This window comes from Myodes glareolus, chromosome 2 (assembly GCF_982192425.1).
Source record: "Myodes glareolus chromosome 2, mMyoGla1.1, whole genome shotgun sequence".
Classification (NCBI taxonomy): domain Eukaryota; kingdom Metazoa; phylum Chordata; class Mammalia; order Rodentia; family Cricetidae; genus Myodes; species Myodes glareolus.
In genome coordinates, this window is record NC_142027.1 from 67,317,339 (window position 1) to 67,343,277 (window position 25,939).

General features: G+C 48.8%; 1 protein-coding gene and 1 non-coding gene across 2 annotated transcripts in view; one reads left to right on the forward strand and one right to left on the reverse strand.

Annotated features, from left to right (window-relative positions):
* The window catches only part of Itgb5 (integrin subunit beta 5), a 109,809-nt gene extending 84,180 nt beyond the window's left edge, over window positions 1–25,629 (reverse strand). Inside the window, exons 1-2 of the mRNA XM_085685486.2 lie at window positions 25,288–25,629; window positions 10,177–10,262 (exon numbers count right to left, since the gene is read on the reverse strand). Coding sequence (XP_085541612.1) covers window positions 10,177–10,262; window positions 25,288–25,357 — 156 coding nt within the window. The 5' untranslated portion in view covers window positions 25,358–25,629. The remainder of the gene's footprint in view (window positions 1–10,176; window positions 10,263–25,287) is intronic.
* Window positions 19,162–19,264, forward strand: LOC125413246 (U6 spliceosomal RNA). Its single transcript, XR_007235906.1, has one exon. It is a non-coding gene; the product is annotated as a U6 spliceosomal RNA (small nuclear RNA).
* Window positions 25,630–25,939: the final 310 nt, after the last annotated feature.

Below are 25,939 nucleotides of genomic sequence, written 5' to 3' on the forward strand. Positions count from 1 at the left end.
TCCCAATAGCTACCTCTCTGTGAATAAAGATACATCAAATTATAAAGCCTTTCAAATTTTATTTTTGGTTACATGTATGTGTTTGTGTGTGTGTGTGTGTGTGTGAGAGAGAGAGAGAGAGAGAGAGAGAGAGAGAGAGAGAGAGAGTGTGTGTGTGTGTGTGTGCACGCACACACACACGAGCGTGGGGGTGGGGGTGAGTTGGGGATATCTACATGTGAGAACACGTGCCAATATAGTTCAGATCTCCGGAACTCAGATACTCTACAAAAAGACTTAATATGTTCCTAGCCTCTGAGCCATCTCTGGAAACCAATTAGAAACCCTCACGAAAGAAACTCATGATGGAGAAGGTCTTCACAGCAGCTGGATGTCTGACGTCTCAGGAACTTCAGGTCACGGAGACCTCACACCCAATCCTCTGCCAAGTGCTGGGCACATCCTATTCCAAAGTGAGTGAGTCGCCCGGTGCCCACTCCTCTCTTAAGGATGAGGAGTCAAAGATCCACACGTCTCAAGTCACCCAAGAACTTCGAGTTCATCTCATCCCCTGATATCTGGGATCAACTTCAGTGTTTTTTGTATCCACAGCCATGCTGAATTCTACAGCAGGAAAATGAATGAGTTCACATTCCATGCTTCTAAACACAGCGATGTTCTGAAGCCCCAAATGCAAAGATCTTCCCATCACCCATAAAACTTGAAGGATAAATGCCTTCTTGATATGGACGGAAGGTACAGAGAGGTATAAACCACTCAGGAACGAGGAGAGGACACATCCCAACACAGAAAGAGGTTTCCTCGGGTTCAAGGTGGACTTCCAGTGGCCATGGCACAGCTACAGCGGCTGCTCACTGTTTTAGGGCATGAACAAGCACCACATAAACAAGGACTCCACATGGAAACACCTGATCCAAGTCTCCCAAGGACTCCCAAAGGGCCTCTGCTACAGGCAAGTGATCAATAGTGGTAACAGAACAGAAAGGGGAACGCACATCCTCCTTGAGAGCTTTACACAGCACTAATGATCAAAGAAAGGCTTGGGAGGTGTTGCCAGCCTGAACTTGCAAGTCACCACACCAGGCTCTCCTCCCTCTGTCACCTGCTACTCAGAGGTCACTTGAAAGTGCTGTCATGCTGTAACAGAAATCTCTGTTTCTGTGACTCCCTGCACGGTTCACTAATCAAATCCCCTTCCTCGCAGTCAAGGCCAGTGCTCGGGGGAGCTCCACCAGGCTGGCGTCAAGGCCGAGTGCCCAGCCCTTCTGTGCTGGGCCATCTCTGCACTACTGCAAAGCACTCCGACGCATTGCGGCGGATGAGAGATGTGGTGGTCGTTTGTAGGAAGAAGGGCACTGTTTCTGGAACAGTGAGGGAGACTGAGAAACCGCAGCCCTGGAAAAGAACACAGGCCCTAGTGGGTCTGAGCGCTGGGTGGAAAAGGGAAGAAGTGCAATGGCCAGCCGGTGAGAAGGCTGGAGGGGAGCTGGGTCCAGGGGAGTTGGCTAGTCTCTGTGGCTGGCCTTGCTCACTGCATACAGCAGGGCCAGAGCCTCTGACCAGCGCAAGCAAGCTGCACTCCAACTTGGCAGGCCGTCCTGCACCGAGGGCAGGGGTGGGGGGAAGCGGGGTGGTGGTAAACGATGACAAACCAGAATGTGTGGTGTATGCCAGAAACTCACTGCGGCTGGGGGTGGGGGAATGGGGTGGGGAAATCGCTGTGCCAGCTTTCAACTGGCTCATTTAATTCAGTGCACAAATATTTATGAGGCATCCACAGTAGAGCAAGATGACTATGATTACTCAGCCCAGCACAGAGAGATTCTTTCAATGAATGTACATTTCACTGTGAGTTGGCCAAAGACCGTTTTTGGAGTTTTTTGTTTGTTTATTTTTATCTTTGTTTTCTTTCCCTCTCGTGTGTGTGTGTGTGTGTGTGTGTGTGTGTGTGTGTGTGTGTGTGTGTGTGTGTTTCATTTCAACAAACAAAAAAACAAACTGGCTTCTCTACCTTTCCTGCCACCACCATGTCCCAGAATGTTCCTCTTGCCCTACCTGTCTCCCTCATACTCTGACCTCTTTCCTATCCTATCCACTCCTTCATTCTTCCTTTCCACACCCACCAACCATCTTCCACTTCTGGTCTATGCAAATCCCTGCCTCCCACAGGACTTCAAAACCACCGTGGCAGCCTTGCCTGGCTTGGTGCTTCTCCTGGAATTCCCAGCATCCTGGTACTGTCTGGGATCACAGCATCTCACTGAATCTTCACAGTCTCACCTTAGCAACCTACCCACGTTCCCCAGACCTGAGTGCCAACTTTGCCTACCTCTGTCCTTGGTATCCTCCCTGACCTGCCTCCTGGGACCATGGTCTCCTCAGCCAGGCCTCCTGCAGGCTACACTGGCGTGCCCACCTAGGACACAGATCACTAGGTCACCCAATTCCTTCTCCCTTGGGTCCTGGCACACAGCTACACCATCTCCTCATTCTCATCGTAGCTGGGTGTAGTGGTTTGAGTTTTAGACAATGAAATGTAAGTGGAGAGAATGTGAGCTGCCCCAGTCTACCACCAAAGTGTCCACTTTCATTCTTGGCTGGGTTGTTGAATTTACTGAGGGAAGAGCAAAATTTGCAGTTAAAGTGATGGATGAGTGATGGGGCAGTGGTGGCACATGCCTTTAGTCCCAGTGGAAGGCAGAGGCAGGCGGATCTGTGAGTTCAAGGCCAGCCTGGTCTACAGAGTGAGCTCCAGGACAGCCAGGTTACACAGAGCAACCCTGACCCAAAACCTAAATAAATAAATAATTTTTTTTTTTAAAAAAAAAAGCACTGCAGATAAGAAACCAATGGTGTTTGCTGTGTCCTTGCTGGACAGGACAAAGAATGTAAGTGTTCTAAGTGTTCTAAGAGGCTCCGGGGCAGGTGGAGCAGAACAGGTTGAGGGAGTAGACCATGACAACAGAGTCAGAGCAGTGAACAGGGAAAGACAGAAGGCAGCTGGTATACTACTCAGTAGGAAAGGGTCTGGAGAGCCTGGTGCTGAGGCAGAGAGAGTGCGGCTGAAGCCCCTCCACGCCCCAACTCCCCACCCCCCACCACAACCACAGGAAGCAAAAGCAAGAAGGGCAGGGCAAGCAGGCCATGCTGCAGAAGCAGGCAGAGAGCCAGCAGGAAGCACTGAGACAGACAGACCACGGGCTCCCTCTAACTCATGGGCTCCCTCCAATTCATGGACTGCCTCCAACTCAGTTCCTATGGAAGAATACAGTGGCAGGAAAAATGGACATTAGGTCCCTGCGAGTGCCAATACAGAGGTGGGGCCCCCTGGCTGAGGGTCCCTGGGAGATAAGGCCAGTGGTGACCGAGGATGGACGCCGCCCACACCTGCAATCCCAGCCTGCATAAGGCTAAGGAAGGAGGATCCTGAGTTCAAGCGCAGTCTGGGTTACAGATTAAGGTCCTGTCTGGAAAACAAATTAAAAAGGCACTCTGGCTAACTCTGGCTGGGACTCTCTGAGGCTGTCCACTGGGTATCACATGCTCCTGGCAGAGAGACCTTGCTGCTCTGACAGCATCCCAGAATGGGGCTGAGAGAGCACAGTTGTACTTACTCTGTCTTGCTAAGGCACAAGTTAGACCAAAACCATTTCCAGATTTTCCAGCCCTAGCATCCCAAATCAATGCCCCAGGGAGAGCTCACCCCAGAGTTGTGAAGCTGCTCCAGTACAGCCAAGAATGAGGCTCTGTGGAAGCAGAGAGGGTACCCCGTGGGCTAGCCAGGGACCCCGTGTGTGGACTAGACCAATGATGTGTCACTTAGGATGATTTATTCACTGTTAGTATCAGGTCAGGCTTTTGGAAGTGTTGTACAAGAAAGGAAGAAACAGAATAAAAAAGAGACCCTGGCTCCCAGAACCCACTGCCCATTTTACCAGAACATGCTCATAGGCAACAACGGCCGCTTACCAGATGACTCATTCAGCCATCTGGGAGGTTCAGTTCACTAGAAGCCCTCCTGGTCTGAACCTCATACACATCCAGTAAGGCTAGGTACTGGGTAACGTCACCTTTATTCTATGTTTTAAGACATTAACAGTAGCCGTGTGGGCCAGTGAAATACCTCACACCCGAAAACCCCAGCACTCAGGAGGCAGGAGCAGATGCTGAATTTGAGGCCAGCCTGATCTATATCATAAGACACTGTATAAACAAACAAGCAAACACATAGACTATGGTGACACACCTGCAATCCTAAGGCTTAGCGGGTAAAACAGGGGCATCAGACCTTCAAAGTCATCCTAAGATGCACAGCATGTTTGTTTAGCAAGCCTCTTTCAATAAATATGAACTCCTGTCCCAGCCTCAGAAGGTCATTAGGTATGATATGAATGAAACAAGAAAAGATGATTATTTAATTGGCAACAGGTAGGAAAACAGCCCAGTAGGAGGAGATAAGCATGGGAAAAGGTTATAATACAAAGATCCTGGGAGACAAGAGCAATGAGCAAGTCAGGACCTGAACACAGCATGTAGTAAAGAACCATCCAACAAAATCCTTGAGCTGATACTTATTGAGCAACCGCTACAGGCGAGCACACTGTGAGCGAGAAGGATACAGCAATGAGCAGATTAAAGCCATGCCCTCAGTGTCCGGCGGAGGGAGTTCCCTTTCTCATATCAGATGGATAGATGAATGGGCAGGTGGGTAGATGGATGGACAGACAGACAGATGGGCCTACTGTGGAAAGTTTTCACAGAACAGACAGGCTTGAACTCATCCTTAACAAGCAGAAGCAGTTAGCAAAGGGAAGAAGGGACAGCTGGAGGCCCCCAGGGAAAGGTAGCAGTGTGGGGCATTATGTGAGCTTTACCAAGTGACACTCAGAAGTCTCAGCAGCTCCCTTTGATGACAGAAGTGTCGAGGGTGGGCCAGGGACAGCAGTGAGCAGAAGGCAGGTACCTTAGAACCTAGATCTGTCTTGAACGTCACAGAGAACCAAAAATGGTTCCAGAGAAGGCTCAAAAAAAAGATACTACGAACAGGAAATGGTTGGTTCCATATAAACTCCTTTCTTGGAGTAACTTGTTCAGTTATATACTTCCTGCTGCATGGGGGTTGCTGAGTCCATGTGCTAAGAGGTACTATCATCTGAGGTTGGGAAGCGAAATGAGGCTGGTAAATCCTAGCCCAGACACGCATGTGTGGCTCTGAAGGAGTTGCTCTATCTCGCTAGGACTCAGAATATCATCAATTAAACAAGTGCGTTTTATCATCAATAAAACAAAATACCTCCAGAAGCTAACCCCTACTCCTCTCACACACCACACACAGACTGAGCCAGCCCAAACTACAGGGCTGCTTTCTTTTACTCACAAGGGGAGAGTCTGTCTCCATGGTTCTAACAACAGTTTAGAAAAGTGATCTGGAAATTTCCTTTAAGACAAGAAGCTCAGCTGGGCATGGTAGCACACACCTGTAATTCCAGCACTTGGGAGGCAGAGGCAGGCGGGTCTCTGTGAGTACGAGGTCAGCCTGGTCGACAGAGTGAGTTCCAAGTAATAATACTTTACAATGAGATTAATATGGTGCTTAATTCATGTAAAACATTGTTCAGAGCACATGTCCCTCATTAGCCAAGATGTTAGGTAAAGTGTACTTTATGGCTCCCTGCTTCTACTGACATGCTTTGTGCCAAACTGGCAGCAATTCTGATACTAAATATATCCTGGTGTATATGATGTCATTTTCCTAGTGACCGAGTATCATGTTTGTATTTGTAAGGCAATAAATCCAGGAAGGAAGGAAGGAAGGAAGGAAGGAAGGAAGGAAGGAAGGAAGGAAGGCAGGCAGGCAGGCAGGCAGGCAGGCAGGCAGGGAGGGAGGGAGGGAGGGAGGGAGGGAGGCAGTAAATTCAGAAGGAAAGAAGGAGGAAAACTGGTGTGGTGGTTTGAAGAGAAATGGCCCCCATAGGCTCACATATTTGAATACTTGGTCATTAGGAAATGGTACTACTTGAGAGAGATTAGGAGGTATGGTCTTGTTGGGAGTAGGTGTGACTTTACAAGAGGATGTGTGTTACTGGGGGGTGGGCTTTGGGTTTCAAATGCTCAAGACAGACCCAGTGGCTCTTTCTCTTCCTGCCAATCCAGATGTGAACTCTCCGCTCCCCTCCAGCACCACATCTGCCTGTGTGCACCATGCTTCCCTCCATGCTGATAATGGATTAAACTTCTGATACTGTAAACAAGGCCCAGTTAAACGCTTTCTTTTCTAAGAGTTGCTGTGGTGTGCTGTCTCTTCACAGCAATGGCCTACCTAATATTTGCACTGCTTCATGATAATAATATATCTGACATCACCCAAGCTACTCCTTCCTATAGGACTTAAAGAAATGGTGCTGGGCATCACACTCTCAGGGATATTTGATCACACTGTGAACCCTGAGTTTGTACTTGGATTAGTTAAATAATATTAACCTTGGGTCAGGAGACTGATTTAGCAACAAGTTGACAGAAAGTAATCATAGAGCATCAGAGGGTACCTGAAAGAGATAGAGAGATGCACCAGAAGGAGTAGGGAAGGATTTGGAGTGGCACAGTTTGTTTGGTGGACTGGAAGAATGGGCCTTTTCAGAGAGATGTCAGTAAGGAGAGAAGGTCAGCTAGTCGCTGCCCCACCTCTCTGAGCTAGCAGGTTTTCACCGCAGCCTTTGAATCTCAAGTCTTATTTATAATGAGAACAACAGATATTTAAAGCTACCTTTAGTAGCAGCAGCAGAGGCAGTGCCTGTGGGAACAGAATTCATGCCAAGCTGTGGCCTGAGCAGCTGGGCTGCTGCCAGAGAAGCAGGCCAGTAACTGTGGAGTCACAACTGCTGGCTGAAATAGCAGTAAATTAAGGCATGGCCACTGTGCCAAAGATAAAACAAAAACACACCATATCTTTAATACCAGCACTTGGGGGACCGAGGCAAAGAGATCTCTGTGAGTTCCAGGCCAGCCTGGTCTACATAGAGAATTCCAGGTCAGCCAGGGTTACATAGTGAGACTCTGCCTCAAAGAAGAAAAGAAAACGGAAAATGACCGTCTTATTTTCATTTTGACTTTCTAAAGTAAGATTTACTTTCTAATTTTAATTATGTGTTATATGTGTGTCTATATGTGTGGGTATGTGTACACATAAGCATAGTTATTCTCAAAGTGCAGAAGAGGGTATCAGATTCCCTGGAGCTGGAGTTACAGGTGGTTGTGAGCTATCTCACATGGGTATGGGTACCGGGAACCAAATTTGGGTCCTCTGCAAAAGGAGTGTGTGTTCTTAACTGCTGGCTGAGCCATTTCTCAAGCCCTTGTTTTGCTTTTGACATAGGGTCTTGCTGTGTAGCCCATGTTGGTCTCTAACTTAAGGTCCTCCTGCCTAAGCTTCCTAAGTGCTGAGATCTCAGGCATGCGCCACCATGCCTGACTATACCTCTTTTAAATAAAATCATTCCATGGAGGCTAACCATCTAATAAGCATTAAATAGGCCATAACTAAAGATGTCAGTCATTCATGGCATCTTGCATGCCATGACATTCATGAGAGCATGCCATGTGAAACTGTGGAACAGTGTTCTCTGAGGAAGATGAGTGTTTAGTAAGGACCCTGCAACCTGACTACAGCTTCATAATTAAGGAGAGCCTCACTGCTGTAAGTCAAGAATCAAAATTTTCTGGGCAGTCTTGGGTCCTTTAATATCTATTTACCCATAGTATTCATCCAACTTTCAAACAAGCTTCTCACTAAGCATGGCAGACTCCGGGCTCCACCAATCCTAAAACTAAGAATGCTATAGCATCAAAAGCCTATGAAAGAGCTAGGGATACAGCTCAGTTGGCAGGGTGCTTGTCCTACACGTACTAGGTCCTAGTTTCTACCCTCAGCACCACATCAGCCAAGGGTGGTTGTTCGGGGCTGCAGAACCCTGGCCCCTTGACTTTCTTTGCCTGCCTCAGACCCTTTGCCTGCTGGAGTGACTGAGCAAACACATGTGCCTGCAACTGCTCTGAGCACAAGACTTTGATGGCAGGGGAGTGGGTTCTGATGAGGCCTGCAGCTGTGAGATCCCGAGAGCAGGGGCATGGCTCTCAGTTAAGGATCCCTGTATAAGTTTTCCTGGAGCACAATAAACTTGGCACTCGTGTATCAAGGATGACCCGTGTCCCCGTGTCTCTGTCTATCTGTGCGTGTGTGGGGGGGGGGGGGGGGGGGTGTTTAAGTCTCCAGCTTAGTTCTGTACCGTCCCGTAGTGCACGCACTACAAGTGGTGGCACAGTCTGTGGTCCCAGCACTCACAGCCTGCGGAAGGAGGAGGACCAGAAGTCCACAGTCACCCTCACCTACACGGGAGTCTGAGGCCAGCCTGGGCTATAGACCCCGTCTTGGTTTCTTTTCTTGGTGCTGTGATGAAAGACTCTAATAAAAGCAATTTAGGGGAGAAAGGGTTTATTCTAGGAACGGTCCCCCACAGTTCTAGGAACGGTCCGCCATGATTCTAGGAACAGTCCACCGCAGTTCTAGGAACCATGCATCACACTGAAGTCAGCAGAGGGGCTTGAGGCAGCTGCTCACATGCACCCGCAATCACAAAGCGGAGACTGCCGGAAGCACGCTGCCACCCATCTCCCTTTCTCGAGTTCTACAGTCCAGGATCCCAGGCAGGGGAATGGCTCCAGCCACAGGGATGAATCTTCCGCACTCAACGTAATCAAAAAAACCTCCCCCAGGCATGCCCAGAGACCCATCTCTCAGGTGATTCTAGGCTCTACCAAGTTGACAATTAAGACCGATTATCACTGACTTTACGAAAGAAAAGATACAATCTATAGGACTGGAGAGATGGCTCAGTCGGAAAGAGCACATTACCCAGAGATCCAGAACCATGATGGGCAGCTCACACCCACCTGTAACCCCAGCCCAGAGGATTTGATGGCTCTGGCTTCTGCACTCACTGAACAAACCCACCATACATACATAATTAAAAATAAAAAAAAAAACGAGGGTTGGGCATGGTGGCACATGTCTTTAATCTCAGCACTTGGCAGAGGCAGGGTTCTGTGAGTTGGAGGCCAGCCTGGTCTACATAATGAGTTCCAGAACAGCAAAGCTACATAGTGAGACCCTGTGTCTAACTAAACATTTGAAAAGAAAAATAAACAAACAAACGAATGAATGAATGAAAAAGAAAACCTATGAAAGGGATCCCCAGCCTTGGGTAGAGCCTGCCAGATTCTACCACCAATGTGAGCAGCAAATGTCTGTCTGTCTTCTTTATGTTCTGTGACTACAAAAGTTCATTTAACTTGTCCATGGTAGAACATACTGGAATCCTTGTCCCTAGGCCACAGTGGTTCAGAATAAACTTTTTTTGTAAAACTTCCTTTAAAGGCTGAGCCATTATTTTACATTGGGGGTACTTACGGAGACCACCAGCCCAAGGCCTGCTCTTAACGGTTACACAAGAAACTCACTTCCCAAGCTCAGCTCTTCCTCAGAATGCTTGTCTAACGCTCAGGAGACCACAGCCGAGCCCTCACTGGTTCCCACATGAAAGAGAACACAATCTGGTTTCTCCAATTAACATTCGGCGCTACAAAGGGACCAGAATCTATGGGCTGGGGATTCAGCTCAGTGGTAGATCAAGGCCCTGAATTCAATCCCCGATAATGAAAACCAAAGTAAAGTGTGATCCAGTGAAGAACCCTGTCTACTGAGGAAAGAACACTGCTTGATGCTAAACAAAGCCTACTGTGCACAGGCCTTAGGCTCAGCACGCACACAAAAGAAACAAGAAAGGACCCAGAGAATGAAGCTTTGAGATAGGCCTAGTGGCACAGGCCTACAATCTCAGGTACTAGAGATAATGAGGGTTGCAAATTCAAGGCTTGCTTAGGCTAGAGAGCAAATTCAAACCCAGCCCAAGCGACTTAATAAGACTGTCTCAAAACAACCTGGAGAGATGAGGTGAGGGGCCGAAGGTCTAATTCTGCAGTAGAACACTCACAGGCAAACATCCAGACCAAGTCAGAGACCTGTGAGTGAGCCAGCATCCGTTCAGCTTCTGGTGCACATTTGTGTGCTATGGTTTCCTGCCAGCCCGCCCCCTCCCTCTTCTCCCTCCTCATCACACCTACCTCTTTGGAGCACCAGGCACATTTGGGGTGAATTAGCAGACACTCTTCACACGAGGTGGCACTTCCACTAGTGCAGATGTTGAGCCCTTCAAAGCAAGATAAGGATGCATTGATTAGTTTCTGGTATAAACATCACTGGCAGGGGCTGGAGGGAGGGCTGAGTGGTTAAGAGCACTTGTTGCTCTCCAGAGAACCGTTGTTTAGTCACCAGCTCCCACATCAGGCAGCTCAGCACCAACTCTAGCTCCAGTTCCAGGGAATCGGATGCCCTCTCCTGCCTTTTACACGCATGCACACACATGTGCTAGCAAAAATAATTAATAGTAATAAAACATCAGTAATTAAGTCTTTAAGTGCCTGGGAGAGGGACAGGATGGGAGTCACTCCCTGAACAGATGCAAGGCTACAGAGGCCCCCGGTGCTAATTTCAGAGGTCAAGGTTCCTTTGCTGAGGCCAACACAGTCTCCGGAGTCGCTGCCAAGCATGTGCCTTTAAGTTAGCAACTCCTACTTCTTCTGTGTCCACATGGGCACCATCTCTTTTCCCTGTAACTCAGCACATCCTCCCCTTGACTGAAGGAAAAGGCCCTTTTACACTTAGAATACCCCAAAATGGGGGAAAAGTGGCAGAGGGGAGAATGGTTTCATTTAGGTGTTAAAAATAAAAATCTGAAATCCAATTACTTGGGATACCATCTCATCAAAATCTGCAGCTACTCCATGTCAACACATACCCCTTAGAGAAGAAACACAATGCTGGTTAAGATAAAGGAATCCATTGATTCAGCAAATCTACTAGCAGGTCGAGGAGGAAAAGCCAATGGGTGTCTGTTAGGCACTGAGAAAACACTGGGCGGAGTGGCTCAAGCCTATAATCTTGGCAGGAGAGGCAGGAGGATCAGGAGCTGGACCAGCCTGAGCTACACAGGGAGATCGTCTTTCAAAACTCATTTCACGTTTTGTTTTAATGTTGTGCAGGCCTTTATCCCAGCATTTGGGAGGCAGAAGCAGGCAGGTACCATATCAGCCAGGGCTACAGAATGAGACCTTATCGAAGGGAGGGAGGGAGGGAGGGAGGGAGGGTTAATTCTGGGGCTATTGAGATGGCTCAGCAGAGGCGCAAGCATGAGAACCTAAGTTCAAATCCTCAGCACCTGCCTAAAAAGCGTGGCCTGGCCATACACACAGCTGCAGCCCCAGCACTGCTGGGGGAACAGACAGAAGAGAGCGCTGGGACTTGTTGACCACCAGCCTAGCTCGGGTTCAGTGAGAGACCCTGAGGACAGTGACAGAGCAGGACACCCAACGTGTACGTACATACACACGAAAATAAATTTTTAAAAATAAAGGACTTCACTGGGCAGCGGTGACACACGCCTTTAATCTCAGCACTCGGGAGGCAGAGACAGGTGGATCTCTGTGAGTTCGAGGCCAGCCTGGTCTACAGAGCTGCAGGATACAGAGAAACTCTTTCTCGAAACATAAAAAAAAAAGGAATTTTAAAAATTAATCCAGCACACATTCCTGATTGTAAAAGAAAAGCTGGAAACTAAAATTAGAAGGAAACTAGAGCCAGACAAGCCTTCCCTCTCCCACCTCACTTGTCTGGGGAAAGGTCTCCACTGTGGCAGTGAGATTAAATCTACTGGGCTGCACCAATAGCACAGGTGTCCTTGGCGGAGTTGACGGCTGTCTTTCCCTTCCTGTCATTAACAGTGCTGATGGCCTCTGGCCAAGAGCAGAGCTTGTGTGTGGCTCAGGCATTTTTCTCTGAATGAGAATCACCCAATTAGTCTCTAGCAGACCAACGGGTCTACTGGTCACTGCTCTGTAAAAAGGACAGAAGTGCACACTGGGTGGAGGAAGAAGGTTTGTGACTTTTGTTTTGTTTGGTTTTGCTTACTTTTCTTTCTGGCCCCAGCTCCCAATCCTCTTGCCTCCGCCTCCAATGGCTATGATTACAAGAATGTATCAACACGCCTGATAACAGTTCAGTTCTTTAAGGAGGAAAATAAAACAAAGAAAATTAAACAGACAATGGTAAAGAAATACAAGGGAAAAAGCAAAGTGTTCCCATGTTTCACTAAATATCATAAAAATAATTATACAGCTTGAGACCCACAAGATAGCTCAGTGGTTAAAGTCACTTGCCGGACATGGTGACCTAAATTCAATCTCTGGAAGTCACGTACAGGTGGAATGTGAGAGTCAACCACAAAGTTATCCTCTGACCTATACATGCACATTGCAGCAAACACACACAGAAATGTACACATACAAAAGTAAATAAAAAATTAATATTGTAAATAATCAGTACAGTCCTATACACTAACAGCAAGCTATCTGGAAAAGAAAATGAACACAGTCAGGCAGTGGTGGTGCAGAGGCAGGCAGAGTTCTGTGGGTTCAAGGCCAGCCTGGTCTACAAGAGTTAGTTCCAGGACAGGCTCTAAAGCTACAGAGAAACCCTGTCTCATCTCAAACCACCACCTCCACTAAAAAAAAAAAAAAAAAAAAAAAAAAAAAGGAAAAAGAAAAAATAAAAAGAAAATGATCACATACATAACAATGCCAAAACACAAGCAAACAACTCAGAAATAAATTAATAACGAAAGGGATTTCCAATTTAAGGAAGGAAGGCAGGAAGGAGGAAGGGAAGGGAAAAGGGAAACGAAAAGAGAAGAGAAGAAAAAAAGAAAAGAAAAGAAAAAAAAAGAAAAAAAAGAAAAGAAAAGAAAAGGGAGGGTCAGAGAGAAGGCTCAGCAATTAAGAGCACAGCTGCTCTTGAAGAGGCCATGGCAGCCCACAACCATCTGTAACTTTAGTCAGGAATTCAGTGCCTCCTTCTGATCTCTGCAGGAACCAGGCACACAAATGGTACATGTACACACACAGAGCAAAACAGTCACACACATTAAGTAGGCTTTAAAAAACTGAGTGACACTGGGCAGTGATCCCAGCACTTGGGAGTCAGAGGCAGCAGATTTCTGAGTTCGAGGCCAGCCTTGTCTACAGGGCAAGTTCCAGGACAGCCAGGACTACACAGAGAAACCCTGTCTTGGGTGGGGAAAAAAATGGAGTGACATGTGTTAGAGAATATTACTTTAACTAGGCAGAGATGTGTTACATTCGTTTATGATGCAGAATATTACTTTGTGTAAAGGTGTGTTACTTTTGTTTATGTTGCATTTGCTTAATTATATAAAGATGTGTTGCATTTGTTTTACCTTGCCTGCCTAAAGCACCTGATTGGTCTAATAAAGAGCTGAACATCCAATAGCTAGGCAGGAGAGGGGGATAGGTGGAGCTGGCGGGCAGAGAGACTAAAGAGGAGAAATCTAGGTTGAGAGAAAAGAGGAAGGAGAGAAGAAGGAGAGAAAAATGGAGACCCCCCCAGGGCCAGAAGCCAGGTAGCACCCAGGCAGTGAGAAGCAGTGAAAGAAAGATATACAGAAGGAAAGAAAAGTAAAAAGCCCCAAGGCAAAAGGTAGATAAAGAGAAACAGGTTGGATTAAAAGAGCTAGCCAGAAAAGAGCTAAGCTAAGGCTGAGCATTCAAAACTAATAGTAAGTCTCCATGTTGCTATTTGGGAGCTGGCTGGTGGCCCCAAAGAAAAACCCTGGTACAGATATGTGCAAGGCTTGGAAGAATGAATAACTGTTTAAAAGGCATTTGCTACCCAAAGGGGCCGGTAGAGCCATGCAGTTCCTATCCACGTCCTGTGCACTTTTCACTAAAATTGTTTTACGGAATCCTAAAATTTATCTCAAAGAGGCAAAGAAATCTTGAATAAAAAGAACAAAAGCTGGCGGTCTCTTACTCGCTGATTTCCAATACACTACCAAGCTACACTAATCAGAATGTCAGCGGCTCCCACTGTCCTCAGCAGATGGAGCTTCCTAATCTTTTAGGGCCTTGACTTGGGTCAAAGCAGGGCTCAGGGCCTCAACACTGGAAGAATTTCAGGACTAGCCAGTTTATGAAGCAGAGCTGGGAGATTCTGATTGAAGACATTTTAGCAGAAGCATAACAAGTAAGAAGAAAGTCAGACACACCATGTGTGAGTGTGGGCTCCCCAGTGGAGAGTAGGCATTACCCATATAGACCATTTTGGTGTCTCTCAAGGTACTTCAAGAGTTTACTGTGGGCTGGAGAGATGGTTTAGGGTTAAGAGCATTGGCTGTTCTTCCAGGGAACGGGGATTCAATTCCCAGCAGCCACAGGGCAGCTCACAACTGTCTCTAACTCCAAGATCTGATGTCCTCACACAGACATGCATGCAAGCTAAATACCAATGCACATAAAAGAAATAAAAATACATAAATTATGAAAAAGCAGTTACTGAAAAGACTTGATTTGCTTTTGCGCACGAGTGCTTTGCCTGCACGGATGTAGGTGCACAGTGGCCATGCCTGAGGGTGTCAGATTTCCTGGAACTGGACTTCCAGATGGTTGTTAGCCTCCCTGTGAGTAGAGGAAACAAACCTGGGTCCTCTGGAAGAGCCACAGGGCTCCTAATCACTGTGCCATCACCTCTCCAGGTCCTGTTGTGTCTTGATAAGAGCAACACCTCTGGCGAGATTATAATCTGATAAAGAAGAAACAGAAGCCACAGGGTTGCACAAGGGTTGTTTTTTTTAGAGGAAGTCCTTTCTGGTGGGGTTTCTGGCGAAATTCCTAGAAAGCTGCAGGTTTACAGATGGGAAGGAGGAAGCCTTAAACAGCTGGTGATTGTTCTTGATTTTCTGCAGAGCGGCTTCAACCAGAATCCTGAGTGAGGGGCTCCTATCCTCACGGCCCCCCAAATTCTCCCCGCTTTTCATCCTGCCTCAAAACCAGCCCCACCTCTGGCCCTGCCTGTCTGAGCAGCCAGGAACAAGCAAGCAACCTCCTTACAATACACCCCACCCCCAACAAAAAAGAAAAGAAAAGAAAAGAAAGCAGACACACAGATCAGTGGAACAAAACAGAGCCCATAAAGTAAAACTTCACATTTATGATCAACAGATTTTCGGCAACGGTGCTAACAACCACAATGAAAGTTCGGTCTCTTCAGTAAGCAGCGTTGAGATAAGCGGCCACCCACATGCAACAGAATGAAACTATACCCCTAACCCCACATGCAAAAAGCAATTCAAAATGGATTATAAATCTAGGGCTAGGATGTAGCTCGGTGCAGTGCTCGCCTGGCATGCGGCAAGTTCTGGGCTCCATCAATGCCTCCTACAGCAGGTGAGTGGAGCACACCTGTGTACCCAGTGTTGGGGAAGAGGAAGCAGAAAGGTCTAAAAGTCAAGGCTGGCCCCCGTAAGACCATGGGATGGAGTGACAGCTCAGCAGTTAAGAGTGAACACTGCTCCTGCTAAAGAGCCTCTCTGGTTCCCAGAACCCAGGCTGGGCAGCTCACCACACCTATACCTCCAGATCTAAGGAATCTGATGTCTCTGAAGGCACATGCATTGAGGGGCCCGCACCTGCCCATACCCACACACATAAATATAAAATTTTATATTTTATTTTTATTTTATTTATTTTTATTTTTGCTGGGCAGGGACATACATGCCTTTAATCCCAACATTTGGGATGTAGAGGCAGATAAATAGCAAGATTCTGTCTCAAATTTTTTTTTAATTTAAAGATATATAATCAATGATATGAAATTTTAGTCTATACATATAATGAATTGTTAAGTTTTTAAAAATAAAATCCATTCATTGAAGAATATTATGATAAAAGAAATAAGCCAGGCACAGAAGGATGTAGCCTTGCGATCATAGCTGTATGCAGCGAGCTCATGGAACCTGAAGTCTACAGAAAGAGAACAGAATGGCGCTAGCCAAGGGCACACGGTGTTGGAGCCCAGAAAAGAGTGGGGAGTGAGATTGTTAGTAAAGGTACCAAATGGAGATGGGACGGACGTGTGTGTGTGTGTGTGTGTGTGTGTGTGTGTGTGTGTGTGTGTGTTTGCAGAGATGTGTATGGGGGGGGGCGGGATGCTTTTTCCAAACAAGGTTTTCTCTGTGTAGCCTTGGTTGAACTGGAACTTGCTCTGTAGACCAGGCTGACCTCAAGAGATCCGCCTGCCTCTGCCTCCCGAGTGCTGGGATTAAAGCCATGAGTCACCACTGCCTGACTCCTTTCCAGTTGTAAAGCAGCAATCCCCAAATATCTACGGAAACCCTTGAGAACAGAGGTGTGTCTCTGTGGGTGTGCTGCAAAAAGTTCCAGTCTTGGCCAAATCCCCTTACCTGTCAGAAACATAAGTTGCTTTTCTCTGCCCCTCTTCAGTCTCATCACATACAAACTCAAGCCCTCCTGGCTGGTTTGGGGGTTTTTGTTTGTTTTTTGTTTTGTTTTTTTGCTTGTTTTTTAAGAAAACAAAAAGCTGGGTGGTGATAGCACGCACCTTTAATCCCAGCACTTGGGAGGTAGAGGCAGGCAGGTCTCTTGAGGCAAGTTCCAGTTCAACCAGGGCTACACAGAGAAACCTTGTTTGGAAAAAGCACCTAGCCCCTCCCCCCCATACACATCTCTAAACACACACACACACACACACACACACACTTCTGCAAAGTAATGGGACTATGGAACTTTAGAGCCTAGAAGTGGGAGTGTTTTCAGGCGAGCTGGTTAAACTGCCACTTAAGGAAAGCTGACAAAGACACCAGGAACAAGGAGTCCTATTGACCAGAAGGAGGTCCACAGGGGTCCCAGTCGTCAAGTGCCGCCACAGGGTGCCCATCTGGTGGTCCCTGCGCTCTCTGAGACACAGGAAGGCTTTGGCCCGCTGAGCTCCACAGCTCCTAGAGGACACTGCTAATCACACTGAGGCCTGAAAGGAGTCTGTGGTCAGAGCCCTCACAACCACATGAATTCACAGCTAGCACTTCTGATTACCTGAGCCCCAGGAGTCCAGGCTAAGGACCCAGAGTCCAGCAGGGCAAATTCCCTTTTTTGACAGACAGTCCTGAGTCTTCCGGTCTATCACCTCCAAGACCTGGACTATTAATAAGAGATTCCTGACATGATGGAGGCCTGGTGTGACAACAGTCAGCCAGCTGGGCGGTGGCGCGCAAATAATCTCAGCACTCTGGAGGGAGAGCCAGCGCTGTCACACGTGGGACATAATGAGTTCCAGGCCAGCCTGGGCCAAAGTGAGAGTCTATCTCAAAAAAAACAAGAATAAACAAAAACCGTATTGAAAAGCCATAAAAACACCAAGTGACTCTGCTTTCGTAGTTATTTCTATTAATACTCCACATTCACACTCGATAATGAAGTGGTTTTACGATATTCAACTGCTCTAAAATTGGGCTGCCCTTGGGACAAATCCAGATTCCAGACACTCTGCATGAAGTGAGTTCTGATGTCTGAGCTCTGGACTGGGGAGGTGAGAGCTACAGCCGTCGCCACGGGTGCTGCTCCATGGAGCTTGAGGGGTGTCCAGCAGCAGACAGCAAGAAGCTCCACAACCCCAAACCCTAGGCTGTGTGCCTGCCACGCACATCCCAGTGACAGAGACACTTCCCTTGGCATCTCCGCTCTCCACCTATTAATATTTCAGAGCTGGGATTTGGCCGCATGAGTCACTGGCACCACGGAACCTTTGAAAAGGAAGGAAGCAATGACTACAAGGCCAAGCAGCCGGAGTTCGCCAGTGTCGTAATGTTGTGTCTAGGTCACAGAGATAGGCGCTACTGGCCAGCCGGCAGCCACATCTCTCCTTCCTTGTCTGCAGTCACTACTCCCAGATCTGTTTCCATGCTCTGAAGCTCGGTAACTTCAAGTCTCGTTTGGGGTTTATTACAAAATATGATCTAAAAACACGCTCTGCTTTCAAAACTCGTTGACTCAGCCCCCTCTCTCACCAACTATATCCAGGCAGTCCATGTCCGGCCTATCGCCTGTCCAAGATGTGTGAAATGTTTTTCTAATCCAACCCTTCCTGCCTGGTCCCTCGACAGCCAACGGCTCAAGGCGGCACCCTCTGGTCTCACTTGCTGTAGGACCCTCCGGGTCACCTTTGCTCTAGGCAGTCCTCTCACTGCCACCCACCCTGACTGTCCAAAGTCACACAACTGCTAGTGAAGCCGAGAGACAACGGTTGTAACGGCCTAATGCAAAACATCCCGCGGGATAATGGAAGTGAGTAAAAGCAGGGACCAAATCACCCTGACCCTTGCAAGTCACCGGGGTGCTGCTCCCCACACCTGAGCTGTGCCCCACACGTTTGTCATACAAGACACGGGGTTTCCAAAACGGAATCCAGCAACTAAACAGGCACGTCTAAAGATGGTACCACATAATTCAATTATGTCCTAGCAAGGTGCTACCTCAGTCTGTCCATCCTCAGACTGTCTTTCTGGACATCAGATGTCTGCCAAAAACCCACACCACCAGTTCTACAGAGATGACTTGCATATTTTTTAATTGATTGGTTTGTTGGGGTTTCATAACCCTGGATAGCCTCAAAGTCACTATGTAGCCAAGGCTGGCCTTGAATTCTAGATCCTAGCACCTCTACCTCTCAAAGTGGTGAACCTTCCATTTTTGAAACAGTTATCCATACAATGAGATACTACGCAGCTATACAAAAGAATGAAGACCATGCTGCGAAGTTTACCCAAAGTATGGCTAAGTGAGAAATAAAAAGTAGCCAGGCACTCGCAGCAGCGTACACCTTTAATCTCAGCACTCAGGAGGCAGAGACAGGCAGATCTCTGAGTTCCAGGACAGAGTGAGTTCCAGGACAGCCAGGGCTAATTAGAGAAACACTGTCTCAGAAATAAATAAATATAAATAATGATAAAACAAAAAATAAAAAGCAAGATGCAAAAGTATATTTAATGCTGCTTTTGAATAAAAAGAGAGGGCGGGTAAGTCTAACACGTTATAGAAGCACTGATGTATGAGGATCTAACAGGCACTGTCTGTGCAGGACAGGGGCCATCAGGGGACTATCCTGGCCAATGGGTGATGAGAAAAGACAGGCGGAAAGACATATGCAAAACCAGGAACAAAACCGAGAAGATTGGCATGGCCTCTGCACACAGATGACTCGCAGATTCACGAAGAGTTCCATATTAGAACAGAAAGAAAAATCATTTGAGTATATTACATATTCAAAAATGGGGGAGGCCACTGGGGTTGGCTCAAGGGGTAAAAGGTGTGCCACACAAACCTAATGACCTGAATTCAATCCCCAGACAAAAGTAAAAAAGCTAACTATGGTGGCACACATCTGTAATCCCAGCACTCCTGCGGGGGAGGGAGGGCAGAGGCAGAACTGTGCAGAGGCTTGAGGGCCCAGTTAGCCTCCAGTACCTCAGGCACACATCGCGGCAGAAACAAGAGAGATGCTGCCCTAACAAGGTAGAGAGAACTGACTGCTGAAAGCCGCCCTCTCCCTCCATACACACACACATCATGGTACACAAAGACACACGCGTGCACACACACACACTCTTTAACAAACTGGAGACAAGAGGCCATAGAGGTGACTCAGTGGTAACAGATTTGTTATACGAACACGAGGGCATGTGTTCCAATCCCTGGAACCCACATAAAAGCTGAGCACAGCCCCACGTACTTGAAACCCCAGCACTGGGAGGCAGAGACAGGCAGCCAGCCAGCTCAGTCAAACGGTGAGCTTCAGGTTCAGGGAGAGAGCCAGGCTCACTGAGAAGGAACAGAGATAGAAGGCAGTGGAGGGAGATACCCAGTGTCCCGCTCTGGCCTCTCTACATGCATGCTCACTGGCATGCACATATATACACACACATATGCACACACCTGTGCAATACACCACACACATATTTTTTAAATAAAAGAGATGCTTTAACAATTATATTACTTTTTATTATGTGTATGGGTCTGTGTGCGGATGTGTGCACATGTATGCTGATGCCCTCAGATGCTGGATCCCCTGGAGCTGGAGTTACAGGTCATTGTGTGGGTGTTAGGAATCAAGCTAGGGTCCTCTGCAAGAACACCATGTGCTCCTAACCCGAGAGCCAGCTCAACTAAGACAAGCAACGGCTGGGGATGTAGCTAGTTGGTTTAGTGCTAGATTCTAGCTTAAAGCCCTGGGTTTATGACCCAGCTCAGCAAAAATGGAGCATTTAGCTCAGCACCCAGGAGGTGAAGGCAGAAGGATGAGTTCAAGGACCTGAAAGCTTGAGGCCAGCCTGGGATGAATGAGTCCTTGTCTCGAAAAGAGAAGGAAAAAAGGGAGGCAACCAGTTACCCCTAGAATCTTCCTCCCCAAACATAAAACTCCTCTTAATCAAGAGAAGAAAAAAAAAAAAAAACATCAGTGTCTATAAATAGGGGCAATGTCTGTCAAATGAATGACCAGCACTCTAAACTGTTAAAACCAACTAAAGCAAGGCCAGATTGAACTGTGCCCAAGACAGCATGACAGTAATGTGGTACCCCATCGGGATCCCAGAACAGAAGACCTGAGCTAACTAGAGTGTGTCCATATGGTTACCCGTTGTGACAAATTCACAACAGTAATTAATGTAAGATACTGAAAGCAGGGAAATTTAAAACTTCTAGACTGGAGATTTAAAACTTCTGGACTTTCTAAGGTTTTAAAGTCATGGGAAATGAAGGTCATGAAGTCACCTAACCTCCCCAGCACACACAGTTCAGGGGTCGAAGCCACCAGGCTTTATCATGGATTCCAGCTCAAAGAATCTCAACACCTTGCAATGTGGTCTCCCTCCCCCAGTTAGCGCCTCCTAACAGCAGTGGCCCATACAGACCCTGACTTCAGAGTGAGGCCTCCGAGGGAGTGAGGCGGGGCAGGGGCGGGGGGGGGGGGGGGGAGTCACGGACATGGAGAAGGGGCAGGTCAGGACAGTAGATGGGGAAAAGTGCTGAGGAGAAGCCATGAGGAATGAGGCAGCGGCTCTGGATGAGTGGCTGGAGACAGTGGGCTGAGCAGGAGACACCATGGCCTGTGGGGGTGAGGGAAGCAGCCCGACAGCAGCTACCTGGAAGACGTCCAGGCAGGAGGCAGCCTGGCCAGCAGGGCAGTGTGAAGCCCAAGGTGCTGATGGTAAGAGAAGGTAGGAGGCCATGGGGTATCCAGCGGAACGGGAAGCAGATCAATGAGATCTGAGAGTTTAACATTACTCCGAGTGGGAGCGAGAGGATCTGAGGGGTAGGTTGGGTGCAGAAGTCGGCCCTGGCTTTACCAGAGACAGGGAGAAACTCTGGCAAGGCTGCCAAAGGGATCCAGTGAGGTGGGCCCCATGCTGTAGCTCTCGGCCTCCTAGGTGAGTCAGCTGGCCGCCTTGAAGCAGGCTCTTCACCCTGCGAACCCAAACCCACCCAAACCCATACCCTAGCAAAGCAAAAAGAATCCTCACCAGCAAATGGGTGTCTATCACCCTTTAAAGCAATGGTTCTCACCTTCCTAACGCTGTGACCCTAATACAGTTCCCCATATTGTGGCGACCCCAACCATAAAGTTATTTTCATTGCTTCTTCACAAGTGTAATTTCTGCTACTGCTATGAATCATAATGTAAATATCTGCATTTCCGAGGGTCTTAGGCCAGCCTGTGAAAGGGTCGTGAGACCCAAGGGGTCACGACCCCACAGGTCAAGAACTGGGGCTTTAAAGTAACTAATTCCCCCTACTGGAGGAAAGGAAAACAAACCCCTTGGGCTCTCCAAAGCTCTCTCCCAGCCAACTGAAAACACCTGTGAAGAGACCCCCCCAGCACACAGCACAGAGCCCCTGAAAGCCACCCTATCATTTAAGTGCTATGCGTAATTACCCCACATTGCTGATCTTGTTAAAAACTTCCCAGAATATTTCCATGACCAGGCTGAAGAAGAAAAAAAAAAAGTTGTTACTAGGGCGGGCAGGCACAAAGGGCGATTTGCCAAACTACTTGGATATTTTAATTCTTCGTTGCCTCAGTAGCTAAATAGCGTGGAGAACAAGCAGGGGAGGAATACTAATTAGACCTAATTAGACCCTGCCCTCTTCTGCCTCAGTCCCCAGCAAGAAAAGCCCCCCCCCTGACTGAGGACGGTGGAGTTAAAATGTAAAACCCAGAGGGTAAACAGTTGTCTATGAACCGAGGCCACCCTTTGCATTTCGGTGTCCTGGGCCTGCTTACCTAAAGGGAGCTGCCAACCCAGCCAAATTCCAGCAGCCCCACCCCCACCCCAGCATCTGCCCACCACCACGGTGGGCCAGGGACAGGGTGAGGAGAACCAGGGCTGCCAACTTGCATTCTCGAAATGCAACAAAGGGCTCTTGGTATTCGGAGCATTCTAATTTGCAGAGCATCCACTAAAAGGACACTTGATTGCTTATAAAATAATAAACCACGGCAGCAAGCCTGACTCCAGCCATGCAGCGGGAGTGAGACCAAACTCCCCTCTCTGCCTTAGAGTGGGAGAGGGCATGGGAGGCCTCCCCCGCCCCGCCCCGTGCAACCCTTCCTTGGTTTGTGCTCCCTTCTGTGTCAGATTCCAGCCTGGAGACTCTTGGCCCCAGGAATAAATAAGGAGATCCTCCTGTTGTGGGTGAGGGTGGGACATTACGGCAGGCTTATTTCCAGTCTGCCCCTTAAATGTAAAGTCTGTTGCCTGCTGGATCCACTCACTGATCTGGGAACACCCACACGGACACCAAACCTCACAACATCATGGGAACCGAGGTAACTAGGATCTTCCTTTCAAATTATGTTCCCCTCAGCAAGAGAAAACAACAGGAGAAAGTTCCTGCCACCTTTCAAGACATAAGGAGGTGGGTGGGGCAGGGGGGACACAAGGAAGGGGTAACAAAGGAGGAAGGTGGGCCAGCATGAACCTTGCCTTCTGACCTGGCAAAGCACCTGGGCACTCCAAGGAGGTGACCCACCCTGGAGGTTGGTGGTCTACCATCATTTTACTGACTTGGGGGGGGGGGGGAGATGGCAGCACAAACCGGCAAAAGGCAAGGCTGTGATCACAGGGCAATGGACAAAACTTAACTCTGAAGGCACTGGAGCAAATCACCCAGGCTCTGAGATAAGGTACAATGACCAAACAGCCCTGGGCCTAGGCTCGCCGCTCCCACCCTGAAGCCAAAGGGAAGCCACGTGGCCCTCCAGGGCCCACCTCTGGGACGAAAATCCTGTTCAGAAGCCCGGCAACTTCCAAGGAGATGAAATTACATACAAATGAAAAGCGAATGCCTCTAATAATTTGAAGGGCACCTCGAGGGGTGGGGCACTCCTTTAATCCCAACACTTGGGAGGTACAGGCAAATGGATCTCTGTAAATTTGAGACCAGCCTGCTATATGTAGAGTTACAGGCCAGGTGAGGATACATTTAAAAAGCAAAATCCTAGCAGGGGAGCTATTGGCAATAGCTGCTAGGAGGGGAGTTTTCTCTAAGATTGTAGCCCCAGGTAAGCAGAGCCAGGCTCAAGTTGAAGACCACCCGGCTAAGAGTATTTAGGTAGCACAAACTGACTTCATTGTGTTTTATTAAATGGATACAAAGTTGGGCACATAGGGAAGAGGGGTGAATTTGGGAAGAGTTGGGGTAGGGGAAGATAAAGACAGGCAGCTGGGAACTTCACTAATAAAGATTAAAGTCTTGGCCATGGGAAATGCTTGAGTTTTCATTAGAACCAAATAATGTCTAACCGGAAGAAAACTAGAGCCATTCCCAAACTTAAATTTCACGAAACTAATGTAAGGTTGCTGTCCTGACAAAAAAATTTAAAAACACCATCACAAAATAAAAACAGAAAGAAAAACTTTCCACCAAACAATAAAAAGAGCATAAACTTCAAACTACAAGACTGTCCTAAAGTGAGGTCAGCTGACAAGGATATATTCCAGAAGGTGGTGATTCAAGCTAAATCTCCTCGAGTTTCCCTGGGAACTCGTGAACACCAAAGATGGCACCACTGGTTGCCAGATTGAGGGGAAGGGGTGGGACTCACCGATCTACTTATTTTCCCATAAAAACAGCCTTGCTACACTATTAAGTTTGGACTGAGGCCTGAACGATGTTTTTGTTTCTTCTACCACCCTCCCCGCTCTCAGATGGAAACCTCAACCTCCTTCATGTAAATGAGACGCGGGAGGAGAACAGATTTCTCCCCTCAAGCAGCCAGGCACCGAACGGCTGGGCTCAGAAAGACAAGCAAGTATTGAAAGTGTATAGCGCACCCTTAATCAATACACAATTACTTCCGACGGAAAGGAGAAAGTTCGGAAACTCCTGCTTTGAGTGGGCTGGAGGAGGCAGGGCAAGTTCACGTCCCTGGCAGCCCCAGCGCCGACTAGCATCCTTTCTCTAGGGACTTAACTGCTACTTTCAAGTCAGAAAACTTAACGCAGGTATCTGAGGCTTCTCCAGCGCCGCCAGGACAAGGGAACATCTGGCTAAGGCAAAGCCAGCAGCCCCTCTGCCGGCTTTAATTAAATGGATACAAAGTTGGGCACATAGGGAAGAGGGGTGAATTTGGGAAGAGTTGGGGTAGGGGAAGATAAAGACAGGCAGCTGGGAACTTCACTAATAAAGATTAAAGTCTTGGCCATGGGAAATGCTTGAGTTTTCATTAGAACCAAATAATGTCTAACCGGAAGAAAACTAGAGCCATTCAGAGCATTGTGAATCATGGTACAGGAACAAAATCAGATGGCGGAGTCCCAGGTGGGGCCACGACTTCGGACTTGCCGCGAGAGGTGACAACTTTCAACTTAGACCAGGCGTAGGGAAAGTTGCACTATCCGAAGACCTCCGGAGTGGCTGGGCTGCCACACTTTGGCCCCCACATCACTCCCCGCGGGCCACAAGGGCTGCTTTGTGCAGGCGAGCGCAGAACTGGGGCCCCAGCACCGGGCGGGGAGGCCTTCCCTCCCGCGTCACCAGCGCCCTCGGGCTCGGCCACCAGACGCCTGCTGTTTACACAGGAAGGGAAAGCTCCTCCTCAGCCCGGGAGGGAACCTGGCAGTGAACGCAGATCCGTAGCCCGCGTCCCGCCGTCTCACCGGGGTGCGCCCGGGTGCCCCGCACCCTCGGCTCTCTGCAAGCGGCCACGGGGCGAGCAAAGTTCCCGAGAGTGCAGCGGGCGGCGCGGCTTACCTGCGACGCGCGGCACTAGCGCGCAGAGCCCGAGTAGACAGGCGTAGAGGGTCGCGGGCACCCGCGGCATGGTGCGCGCCGCTCGGCGGGGGCGCGCGGCGGGGACGGAGCGGGGCTGAGGCCGGGGACCGCAGCCGCATGCCGGGCGCTGCACTCCGGCTCACGGCGCCCGCGGCCGGGCTGGCCCGCGCCCCGCTGCCACCATCCTCCCTGCTAGCCAGCCGGGACGCCCGGAATTGTCGCCGCTCAGGACGCACTCTCGCCGAGTCCCCGCGCGCCCGCTCTCAGCGACCCTTCCCTTCTCCCTCGGCCGCCGGGCCCCACTCTCCTCTGTTTTCTCCTCCCCTCTCCTGCGGGCCGCCACTCGGTCAGTTTACGGCTAGGCGGGACGGGGCGGGGCGAGCTCCGGGCTGGACCAGCTCCGCCCTGCGCCGGGACCCGCCAGCACGCCTAGGTCCCGGGGTGCCCAGGTGGCTGTTACATCCGACGCACTTGGGAGTCTTGCGTGGGGAGGTGTGTCCCGAGTTCGAAACTTCTAGTTTGGGGTTCCCTTCCAGGTCTTAGCAGCTACGGGAGGGGGCGGGGCGCGCTCCATTAGACCGGCAGAGATTACTTGGGCCAAAGCAATCACAGTATGACTTCAGGAGGGACG